Raw genomic sequence first — 12,823 nt, forward strand, 5'->3', positions numbered from 1 at the left:
GATTGGCAAGTATGGGGCCCCCTCCTCTCCTTCCTTGGGACATGGTGTGGGGCGCGGGTACTCCCTGGGGTGGTCGGTCCCTCTGGGGTTCTCCTCCACTACTCTCCCTCCCTTCCTTCCCGGGTGAGGCCCAGGCTTCTGGCCTAGGTGCTTTTGGGACACACTATCCCCCCCCCTCCACCCTCGGGGTTGCTATTGGGGGGGTATCCCTTGGCCCACCTGTTGCAGTGGTTGGGCCTGAGAAGCAGGTGACCGGACGTCCGGGATTGGGGGACCACCTGCGGCGGACCTCCTATAATTTAGGACGCGGCTTTGCGGCCTACCGATCAGCGCTGGGTGGGCAGGCGGTGGAGGCCGCCGCTTTCCGTTTTAGGGTGTCCGCCCTCCGTTCAGTGGGCTCGGATCGGTCCGGTCCCCCCCCGCGGGCCGCGCACTCACAGCAGGCAGCCCGAAAATTTTAGGCCGCGGCTTTTGCAGCCTGCTAGGCCTTGTAGCCGCCCCCCCTACCCAGAGGGGCGACACCGTGGGGGGCTCTGAGGGCGATCTCGTTTTGGGGGTCCTTTAGGTTGGGTGCTCCTGGTGCCTCCCGTGAGGGGTCCTTGGCCTGGGCCCCCCGTGGGGGCCCTCAGTGGTGCCCCATGTGGGCGGCATCCATCGGCGCCCCCTGCGCGAGGGGCCGCGAGGGGCCTCGGTCAGCGTCCCCTATGTGGGGCCTCGGCCGGCTGCTCCCTGTGAGGGGCCTCGGTCTGTGCACCCTGTGAGGGGCCTCGGTCTGTGCCCCCTGTGAGGGGCGCCTCAGTGGTGCCCCCTGTGCTGGGCATCCGGCACCCCTGTGCGGAGCCTTGATATCTACCTTTTTTTAAGCAATTCCATTTGCACAGTTCCATACAAGCTCCCTTCAGGGAGATCTTGGCATAATGGGACAAGTGCCCGAGGTCTCTGCACAATCGGATTCGGCTGAGTCAGGAAACCAGAGCTTCACTGGTCTGGTGGCTTCGCTCTCCGGTTCTTCGGCGGGGTAAATCCTTTCTCCCCTTGTATTGAACAGGAGTGACCACCAATGCCAGTCTGTCCGGGTGGGAAGATGTCCTGGGACTGAGCTTTGCTCAGGGTCGGGGGACGCTGGTGGAATCCGGACTACCGAGCAATATCCTGGAACTTCGAGCGATCAGACTATGTCTGGATCATGAACGGATCGACTTTGGGGGCTCCCGGTACGCATCCAGTCGGACAATGCAACGGTGGTGGCTTATGTCAATCACCGGGGTGGGCCAAATAAGGTGTTGGCAGCCCTAGCAGTTGCCAGTATCCTCCGATGGGCAGAATGTCTCGCTCCAGCCCTCTCCGACGTACTCATTCCAGGAGTGGAATACTGACAGTCGGATACCTCAGTCGGCTAGGGTTGGACCACGGAGTGGGCCCTTTACCGGGCCGTATTTTATTGGATATGTCTCCGATGGGGCACTCCTGAGGTAGATCTGTTTGTGTCCTGGCTTAACAGGACGGTACCAAGGTTTCTGGCAAGGTCATGGGAACCTCTGATGGGCACCTCAATCGCTCTGGTGGCCCATGGGACCGGTAACGTTTGCTTTACGCCTTTCCTCTCTCCAGCTTCTGCTGTGACTTTTGCGCAGGATCATAGCCACGGGGATTCTGGTCATTCTATTGGCTCCGGATGGGTCCCGTCGGTCTGGGTACACTGACCGGGTGCGCCTGGTCACCGACTTTCCTTGGCGACTGCCTTTCAGGGAGGCTCTACTGTCCCAAGAGCCGTTCTTCCATCCTGCTTTAGAGTCGCTGGCTTTAACAGCCTGGCTGTGATGAGCCAGGTGTGCAGTTCCAGCGCTGCTGATGGCTAGGGAGTCTACCTCCCTAGGAGGTTCTACCTCCGGATGTGTAAAGCGCATATATCCTGATGTGAGTCACTGGGCATTCATCCTCGTTCTTGGTGGCTCAGATTCCGACCTCCCTTCACAGGGGTTTGAGCAGCAATGGGCTTCGAGTACCATCAAGGGCCAGGTGTCAGCCTGGGTGGTCTTCAGTGTCCCCTGGTCTCGTACTCCCTGGGGACTACCTTTTTACTCAAGGGTTTCGATGAGATCAGGCGCATGAGGCTGCAGATACAGTGAGGCAGTGAGACTTGAGTATAAGCCGAGGGGGGCTTTTTCAGCACAAAAAATGTGCTGGAAAAACCCGGCTTATACTTGAGTATATATGGTAAATTATTAATGTATCTTAAATGGAAAACTATCTTTGGATAGATTTTATTTCAAAAGCATTTTATTAAAATAAATTTGATAAAAATCAAAAAAATCTATTAAAAAAAAACTGATTTGAATTGAATTTTTCATCATTGATTTATATCCACCCTGCCTCTCAACTAGACATCTTGAATTATGATTGGAAAAATAGGTAGTTAGGCCTTACTTATTTTCTTTCTTTCTTTCCAAGAAATGTTCCCACTTTCTCCTGATTTTCTTCTCTTGTGTGCCCTTTGTGTGGCTGTTATTGCTTTTAAATATACTGAGGGGCAAGGGGGATGGGTGGGATTTTTATTATCAGTTTTTTTCTTCAAATGTTATATTGTATATGGCTGCCATGAATGAGTTATCACATTATTGCACCTGAGTTTTTTTTTTTCCACCTGAAACAAAATTAGACATATGCTGGAGTTCATATTATTATTCTTACTCATTCCAGACAAAACTTGTCCAGAACCAGCCGTATGACGAGAGCCTTGATATTAATGACTCAGAGGACGTTGCTAGTATTCACTCTCCAACTCCACGTAAACCAGGTGAGAAGAAGCTTGGACAAAATGAGAATTATGGAAATTGTTTAAGGGGGCAGATAGCTTGTTTACCATCTTTGATCATTTTCTTTTATTTCACCAGCTCCTAAACTTCTATCTGGGAAATTGAAAGGTATAATGCATCCAAACAGCCGTGGAGGTGATGAAACGACTAAGGTAATTATTAAATGTGATGATGGCAAACAGAAGTTTGCTGTTTGTTTTAAGTTGCATTGTAATTTGAAAACTGTATAGGTTAGTAACATAGATGCAAGCTTATATATATATTGTATATAACTGTGACGGTTATCATTCATGCCTTGCCTTGAATGTAACTGTTTTGGGAAACAGATGAAGCAGTGGGTCTAGTTCTGCTTTAAAGTGGAATGTTACCACTAACAACTTTATAAAAAAATAATGTTCTTAAAGCGGGGTTCCACTCAAATTTTTAACTTAATCTTACCCCCTTCAGTTAATTGCATAGATGTTCAAATGCCGCACGAAAATTTTTTTTATCGCTGTAATTACCTTTATATTGTACTTTATTGTGGCACTTCCTGTCTCTCCTCCCATGGGAGTAGGTGTGTTTATTGCCTTTCCCCGGCGCCGCACTGTCTCCTGGGAGCTTAGTGTCAGGCTTCCCAAGATTCAGTGCGGAAACAATGATCATGCTTGTGAACAAGCTGTGAATGAACAGCATTCACCGCATCCAGGAAATCAATGCTTGTGGGCTTCACATGCCCACAAGCAAGATGGAAACAGCCAGCATCACATTTTTTAAGTTATTCTTCAGTATGAAAACAGACAGAGGCGGAAATATTACACCCAAACTGTGAGTATTATTTTGGGGTTAGCAAAGTGTCTCAATGACCTAAAAAAAAAAAAAAAAAAAAAGATTGGTCGCCAGACTCCCGCTTTAAGCAAGAAACATACATTCCACAATGATAGTTATGCTACCAAACTTAGTTTGTGCTGTAAATTGTTAGGTTTGGTTTAAGTAAACCTGTAAAAAAAAAAAAAAAACAGAAGTTAAATGCACAGTACTGCTGCACTTCTGTTACAGTTTTAAGAGTTGCATCTCAGTAAGAATTGCTATAGATAAGCATGATTGCCAAATTACACTTACCTCCTGCTGTCTTTTCTATAGATAACAAGATAAAGTACACAATAACATTAAATGAGTCTGGTTTCTCCCCTGCTCAGGGAATTACTACATTCTGGGCTGTTTTCTGCCATGCCGTGGGGAAGGACCCTCTGTGTAGGGAAGCAGTGGTCTCTCTGCAGAGATAAGACATGCTTTCCAAACAGCAAAACTCACTGCCTCCCTTCCCTCACAAAGCACAAAGGTCCTTCAGTGCAGCATGCTGTCAGGGGACAGCCTTTTCTGCTCAGGCTGTGGCTGCTTTCTAAAGAAAACTAACTGTAAGTCTTTGCTGCATTTGTTTTGATGCACCTGGAACATACTTAGCTTGACAATATGAATATGTAGATTATTTTTTCCAAAAAGCATTTTATGAACACCTTTTGAAAATTGTCTGATTTGATAAATACAATATGAAGTATTATGGGTTCACACATGCTGCAGCCGCGGCTCACAGCAGGGGGTCCGGTGTGTCCCCCGTTCACCAATTCAGGTGCGAATCGGGTCCAAATTTTTGCCTGAATTCGCACCTGAATCAGAACCAAAGACGCCCAGGACCCTTTCCAAATGCGAACTGCGGCTGCCGGAGGTGTGTGAACAGACTCAGTTGCGAGCTGGGCAAACTCGGTCATGCGAATTGGATGCGGAAAAAAAATTGCATCTAATTCGCATAAGTGTGAATCCAGCTTTAGTCTATGTTAAAATACTGTTGATAATTTTATTGTTATGTTTATTTTTAATGCACTTGTATACTTCTTTCAACAAAAAGAAAGGGAAAGCTGCTAACAAGCCTGGAGCGGTTCTTGTCAGCTCTCAACACAAATTTAGTGATGATGAAGATCTAGACAATACAGGAGATGGGGATGAGGATGATGATGATGATGATGACGATGATGATGATGACGATGACGATGATGACGATGACGACGATGATGATGATGATGATGAGGAAGGAAATAGCATTTCAAATGTGGGGTGAGTGTAAAAGAATAGTTTTATGATAATATAAAAAAGGAGAAAAGTTGGGTAAATAGAGGCCACTAGCCAAGAAGATGGTTGGCAAGATGGCTTCCTACTTTTATAAAAAATGGGGAGCAAAAGTTACAGAAAACTATCACTAACTCACCATAATGAAACTAAAAGCACCCTGTAAAATAAGCAAAACAATACACACTTGTCCTGGGTACAGGGACTCCAGTCTTCATACCCTTGTGGAGCGATGGCTACAAATGGTATTCACCTGGTCCCTGCAGTTTGCTGTGGTACCTCTCATCAGCCCCTACATCTCAACAAGACATAGTGACTTGGGGGAAGGCAGTTGAAACCGCAGTACATAGTGAGGGACCTGATATCTGACACACCAGAAGTGTTGTATACCAGTGGCTGCCATAACTTTGCATATTAAAGCACACCAGACTGCCTGCCAACCAGACAAGTAAGATTTTTTTTTCTATTACAGTGTACCTTTAGTTTTTATTTAAGTGAAGTAGGGGCATTGCTTTAAGTGCATTTATATGGTAACTGTAGTAACACTCAATGTAAGCTAAATGCAGAGCTGGATCTCCACTGTGACAGTAATGCCCTGTACACACGGTTGGATTTTCCGACGGAAAATGTGTGATAGGACCTTGTTGTCGGAAATTCTGACTGTGTGTGGGCTCCATCACACGTTTTCCATCGGAATTTCCTACACACAAAGTTTGAGAGCTTGCTATAAAATTTTCCGACAAAATCCATTGTCGGAAATTCTGATCGTGTGTACAAAAACCCGACACACAAAGTGCCACGCATGCTCAGAATAAATTAAGAGAGGAAAGCTATTGGCTACTGCCCCGTTTATAGTCCCGACGTACGTGTTTTACGTCACCGCGTTTAGAACGATTGGATTTTCCGACAACTTTGTGTGACCGTGCGTATGCAAGACAAGTTTGAGCCAACATCCGTCGGAAAAAATCCATGGATTTTGTTGTCGGAATGTCCGATCAATGTCCGACCATGTGTACAGGGCATAAATGTGAGGAATTCTCTCTGACAGAGCCCTGAGTAGCAGGTATATATCAAAAGGGTCTATTTTGTATCCACTCTATCCAAAGCAAAAATATAAAAGATTTTGATTCTCCTCTTGGTAATTAAATTATGTAAAGTACTAATATATATATATATATATATATATATATATATATATATATATATATATATACACATACATATATGTATATGTGTGTGTGTATATATATATATAAATTATTTTTTTTTCCTTCTGTCATTGTTCTCTTCTCTTCTATTATAGTTATGACCCCGCAGACTTTGAACACCTCCCAGTGACGTCGGACATTAAAGAGCTGTTCCAGTACATTATCAGGTAATATGTAAACTGTATTGTAGAGTTGTTCACATTAAAAAAAAAATGAAAAATAGATTTGGTTTTAATGGATGAACTGAATCCGGTTGTCTATGATTGCCTAATGTTTTGTTTCTTCTAGGGAAATTTGTTCATTTTTTTTATACCTTCACATGGATTACCTTTGAGGTCAATTAGTACAAATTATCAGGTGCAGCTGTAAATGGTGGCATTGTTTATTCAAGAACCAAATAATGCCAGCACTTTAAAAGGACAAAGACAATCCTTTTACTTAAAGCGTAGTTCCACCCAAAAATGGAATTTCCGCTTTAAGTGCAGGTGACCCCCTGACAGGCCACATTTGGCATGTCGTTTTTTTTGAGGGGGGGGCGGATATTCTTTTTTAGAGGGATCCCGCTCCCACTTCCTCCAGGGGCCGGAAACAAGTTCACCTCTCCCCCTTCCCTCTTGGCAATCATCTGGGACATGTCACAGGTCCCAGATGATTGCCCGGCCAGTCACAGTGCGCAGCGCGTGGGAGCCTACAATGACAATGCCAGTGCCGCAGAGAGGAGGGGGAGAGGAGTGGGGCTTCGTTCACCCCGCATCGCTGGACCGTGGGACAGGTAAGTGTTCGATTAATAAAAGTCAGCAGCTACACTTTTTTGTAGCTGCTGACTTTTATATGGGTGGAACTCTCCTTTAAAGTGGAGGCATTTTCTCATCTGTAGCCAGCAATACTTACTTCTATTTAGTGGGTCTTGTACATTTTTCATGTGCCAACATTTTTTTTTTTCTCTTGGGTACTAAATCTGGATAGCAGATAATCTGGGCTGTAGTGGTGGTATTCACCATTGCTTGGATATAGTCTGGTGCTTTTGTCTTCTGTTTAAAGGATAAGTTCACCTTTCGCAACATTACACCCATATTCAAGCTGTAACATGTTACAGATGTAGCAGCCACCCCCGTTTCCCCATTGTGACAGTGAGTGAGGGATCTTTTCTCCTTGTTTGCTGTCACAATTTTAAAAAGACACAGCTGTATGGTTTTCCATCTGCCCAGCCACGTCATTCATTCACAGAGTTCTGTAAATGTGAAAACGACAAATACCGTCAGTCTTTGTGTCTGTCGGCTTGTAGTTTCAATTAACTACCAGGGCGCTGTTGAGCGCGCTAGGTAGTTCATTTAGTTTTCCTGTCGGTGTGTAACTGCCTGCCAGTACAAAGTATGAGCAGACAACTTACACAGCCTGTCTGCAAGAGCCCTGCATGGCAATACTTTGCAAGCTCATAGAAAAAAAAAATAAATGCACATTTTTTAACCTACAAAAAGATGTGTCAATGGGCGGCCGAGGTTTCTGTGCTGAGAGCATGCTCACTGCACTGGATTCTCCAGAATCCAGAGAATTTACATGGATTTTTATAATGTGTGGTTTTAAAGAGCTATATTATTAAAGAAGGTGTATATATGATTCTGTTGGTCTAAGGGCCCTTTCATGCCAGCGTGCCGCATTACCGCACATGCACTTACGTGTATTGCATAAAAGGAATTAAACTCTGCAATAGTTTTTTTTTGTAATAGGCCCCAAAGAGGTTTATGTCATAATGTGTTAGTATGCAGAGCATATTAGTGCATTATGACAGACTTCCTTGTCAAACAAAGCCCTCCAGTACTTCTCTGTCAACGCTCGGGTGCTCCCATTTTCTCAGGGTCTTCTGGGTTAATTTTGTTTGGCCACTTAAATGGCTGTGCTGCAATGACATCAGCCACTTCATCTAGGCACAGGTGCTGCATGTACCCTACTGCTGACAGGCCAGGAAAAGCATTCATGGCATAAGAGATCAATAGGGTGTCTTCTGTCATAAACACTCTGGCTGTCAGTGGTTTAAAAAAAATGTGGAATTCTGCTTTAAGGAAACACACTCTTTTGATTTAGATGCCTGAGGCACCAGATTATACCTAAAAAGGTGTGTGTGGCATTTTTGGCAGTGCGCCACAACACTGAGCCCTGACTACTGTCGTCAGTTTACGTTCCTCTGTCCTCTCCCCCTCCCTCCTTGCCTGTCAGCTCCAGTCTGTGTCTACATAGCTGATCTCCGCCAAGCCCCTCCCCTCTCATCTTGCCTCAATTCCAATGCATTACATAACACAATGAATTGTGTCTTCTCTGTTTTAGCAAGATATTCACTGCAGTATGTCCTTTTTAAAAAAAAAAAAATGATGATAATCCTAAATACCTTTTTGCACAACTCCTCTGTGTGGTCACATGATCTGCCTCTGCTGGCTGGCTGACATCACTGGGGAATCTCAGCCCCTGCCGCTGCTGTTCTTAGATCGAGGAAGCAGAGCAGAGGGAGATCATGTGACTGCACAGAGGAGCTGTGAAAAAGGGTATTTAGGATTATAATGTGCAAAAACAGAGATGATACAACTAATTGTGTTATGTGACTTTACAACCTCTTCAAGCATGAATGACACCACATCGCACTAACGTGCGTTACTGCAGTGTGATGGTGTGAACGAGGCCTAAAAATACGCTATTGTAGGATGTTCGCTATCTCAGTATCTTATAATAAAATATTAAATGTCTTTTGGGGAACCTTTGGATAACACTTAGCAATTTCCCATTACGTATATGGTCCATAAGAGAAGTTTTCAATGACATGCTGACATTTTATCCTCATAAATATGGAGGCTGTTAGCACAGGCTACACAATGCATTCACAACTTCCAAAGATCTACAACAAAATAACATCCTGTCATATGCAGGTTTATGGAGATATGATTATGTGGAACTTTGGAAGTATGAAGGTCAAAAGTGTAACACTGTGGCTGCCACACTTGTACAGCCATCTTTGATGCTAACATTTCCAGTCCAGACTATCCACATACTAAATTACTATCTGGGAAGTCACAAATGGGTCACACAAGTACCACTAACTTTAATACTTGTTTTATTCTTTAAGCAGACCCTTTATATTTGGGTAAACTGAATTCAAATTAATTGAATTTAAATCAGAGGATAATCGGCGCAAACTAAACGTAATAATGAATTCAAGCTGGACACTTAAAGGATTCACCAACCTCAATAGCAAATAACTAAACAAATGAAAGTGCAGCGCAAACTGTTAAAAGCATTAAATAAAAGCATTAAATAAAAAGTCCATTTAGTAAGACATATATTAAATTCTTCTTGGCACAAACAGACTGGTCCCCTTTTCCTGCGTCTCAGATGTCATATACAAAATCGTATGGGTACGCTTACTGGAAAGGATGGACCCCTTAATTACAGGGGGTCAGACACGCCTGGATGAATATCTGATGGACAGCTGCCTTAGATCTCGTCTGCGGTGGTCGGTCAAACAGTATATCTGAAGTGAAGCCGTAACCTGGCAGCAAAAAGGGTTGCTGGTTCGAATCCCGCCCGTGACACCATCTGCCTGGAGTTTGTATGGGTAAGCGTACCCATACGATTTTGTATATGACATCTGAGATGCAGGAAAAGGGGACCAGTCTGTTTGTGCCAAGAAGAATTTAATATATGTCTTACTAGATGGTCTTTTTATTTAATGCTTTTATTTAATGCTTTTAACAGTTTGCGCTGCACTTTCATTTGTTAAATTAATTGAATTGTTGCTGAAATAAAGAATGTATTGGAGTGTTTGTGCTGCAGCTACTCTGTTATACAGTATATTTGGTCTTGAGTATAATTCAGAAATACATTTTCATTTATATATACAGTTATATTTTAGTGGATTCCACCTCTTACTTTGACGGATCCATATGTATAGATTGTGGTGAGACTGAGTTTTAACCTACATGGAGCTTCAGTAGTTTTAAATGCTTTGATTATTTCACCAGATACACTCCGCACACCATAGACTTGGACCACAGATTGAAACCTTTTATCCCAGACTTTATCCCTGCTGTTGGAGATATTGATGCATTCCTAAAGGTATTGTACTTACTACAGCAATAATGAATTGAAAAAAATGGCTTATTTAATTTTATACCTGTATCAGTTTTGTGCAGAACGAAAAAGTCTTATTAATAATAACTAATAAGAGCCATTTTTCTAATTGTACATCACAGGACGCAGGAAATGATTAATTCTTCCCAGACCACTGGGATATGCTCTACCTCCAGGTTAGACACAGGCAAATAGCAAAGCTTGACTCAACCCTGCAAAACCACTCTCACTCCCAGCATTGCCTCAGCTTTTTGCTAGTGTGCTAGGTGATGGACATACCTTTCTCTGCTGAGAGAGTTTTCCTTTCTATTGTGCTTTTTAGATCTAGCAAGATTGAATCCAGCTGCTGAGGCTTTGTGTTCTTGAAGTAGCCTTTAACCGGATTAGTTCCTTCGTACTTTAGTTCCTAGAGGTACTGTACCCAAACCCTGGGGGAAAGGACAGGGCTGACCTGTAAACTGCTTTGTGCACTGGTCCCTGTGGAAAGCACTTATCTTGGCAGGTGGTATAGCCCATTTTTTGTAGACCCAGTGGTGTATGCCTGACATAGAAGAGGCAATATTGAGCCGTTACGTGGCCCTGAAGCATTTTCACTGTAAGTAGACGCCTCTGTATTGGGCTCACTGGTGCTTTGTTCCTGCCTTCAGGCTTTGGGGGACATGGGTGTTCTTTTATGGCTATCCCACCTGCTAAAGGAGCGGAGGTGTGCAATCATTTGTGGTGCCTCCCTGAAGTCACCCCATCCAGAGTAGTGAGGCCTTGCATGGTCCTTAGGCTTTGGCACAGATTTTGGCTGCCCACGCTGGGACACCACAGGCTGAGCACCTGTTTGGCAGTGCTTTAGGTTTATCCAAAAGATCACAGCAGAAAAGAGTACTACCCTACCCTTGAAAAAATGGCAGAAGCCATTGGCCCATTCATGTTAGGGGCCAAAAAGAGTTCCTTTTGTTTCTTCCTCTAGAACTCACAAGCAGAAGACCCACTTTTTGAAGAAGAACTAGACTCCCAAGCCTGCCCAGTAGGGTTAAATGTCCTCTTCCCAATGAAGGGGCACCCTCACTTCAAGTGGGGTTACATCTGGCAGCTATTACAGCCATTTGGACATGCGATATCTCAGATGTCTGGGGTCAAAACATTGTATCCAGAGGCTACAAGCTCTGATTTTGAATCTTGCTACATCCATGTCTCATGCCTTTTGAATGTGCTTGCTGTACCCAGTAAAGTAGCAGCCCTGTATCTGCACTGGATCTGTCGCACTCAAGGAGTTGTTGCCCCTGTTGCAGAACCAGAGTAGTTTTACTGTTAGTATTCCAACTTGTTCACTGTGTGCAAGCCAAATGATAAAGTGTGGCCCTTTCTGGACTAAAAGTGCTTGAACAAGTTTCTGCATGTTCAAAAGTTTTGTATGGTTAGTGATTCACTCATCTCCATCAGGGAGATTTCCCTGGCTTCGATGGATATCAAGGATGCCTACCTGCACATTCCTATATTTCTGCCTCACCAGCGTTATTTGCATTTTGCATTAGAGGAATAGCACTTCCAATTTGTGGCTCTGCTCTTTGGCCTTGTCACGGCACCACAAGTCTTCACAAAGGTGTTGATTTTGGTGTTTGCTCTAATTTGAGTGTGGGCAATCCACATTTTGAAGTATTTGATGATCTGCAGCAACAGCCAGCGGACAGCTTTAAAGCGGAGTTCTAGTATCCCAAACTATTTTTTTTAAAGACTGCCCTGACAAGGGGGGTGATGACCGGATGGGTGGGTGTGTGTGGAGCTGTGGAATGGAGTGACTAAGAAGGCGCTGTGTGTTCTCCCTCCCCTCCTCTGCTCCCTCTGCTCCTCCTACTTGCGTAACACATACCGGGTGGTGAGTGTCGGCTCGCCGTGGTGGAGAGTGTGCTGTGTGCGGGCACCGATCGGAGTGTTTTGTCCCGCTGGACGGAGATCGTGGATTGCGGACCTGAGGCTGTCCCGCTTTGCTCCTGCTCCTATTTTCCCCAATCCATCTTCGACCCTTTAGGAGCGGCTGAGAGCGCGGCGGGACAGCTGGGAGTGACGTCACACGCCGATGGGAGACACTCGGGAAGCGGCAGATGAGCAGCGAGCGCTGGCTGTTGTGGTCACCGCTTGTCCACCGGAGTAAGATCTGGAGTCTCGCTAAGGGGGATAAGTATATGGATATGGATACACGATTACCAGTACAGTTGCAATAAGTCTGCCGTTTAGTGGAAACTTCTCCTGCATGGTGGCCAGGACTAGATCGACAAATAGAAGCTAAGCACCCTGCTTTAAAAAAAAAAAAAAAATTTAAGTGCAAGACCTTATGCTGTTTAATTGCCCAATTTATCAAGGTTTTTGATACCATTAGTAGGTAAAAGGGACAGGCGTGAAAAGGATAGTTATAACATTTTCTGTCCCTTCCTATTTTTCTCCTTAATTTATAGGTCGTTGTTTCAATTGCACTGTACCTAGGTAAACACCATAAGGCTGACCCAGAACCCATCCCAAACTGAGAAGTTTGCACTCAAGACACTTTTAATCGCTGTACTAGCAAAAGTGCACACGGTCTCAGGGTTCTGG

At 44.5% G+C, this 12,823-nt stretch overlaps 1 protein-coding gene across 2 annotated transcripts in view; it reads left to right on the forward strand.

Moving 5' to 3' along the window:
* Positions 1 to 12,823, forward strand: part of IFT46 (intraflagellar transport 46) — a 77,000-nt gene that overhangs the window by 25,412 nt on the left and 38,765 nt on the right. For both annotated transcript variants that reach the window (XM_073602515.1, XM_073602514.1), the window contains exons 2-6: positions 2,701 to 2,797; positions 2,895 to 2,968; positions 4,702 to 4,907; positions 6,223 to 6,294; positions 10,135 to 10,228. In XM_073602515.1, coding sequence (XP_073458616.1) covers positions 2,701 to 2,797; positions 2,895 to 2,968; positions 4,702 to 4,907; positions 6,223 to 6,294; positions 10,135 to 10,228 — 543 coding nt within the window. The remainder of the gene's footprint in view (positions 1 to 2,700; positions 2,798 to 2,894; positions 2,969 to 4,701; positions 4,908 to 6,222; positions 6,295 to 10,134; positions 10,229 to 12,823) is intronic.

The sequence above is a fragment of the Aquarana catesbeiana genome, linkage group LG10 (assembly GCF_042186555.1).
Source record: "Aquarana catesbeiana isolate 2022-GZ linkage group LG10, ASM4218655v1, whole genome shotgun sequence".
NCBI lineage: Eukaryota > Metazoa > Chordata > Amphibia > Anura > Ranidae > Aquarana > Aquarana catesbeiana.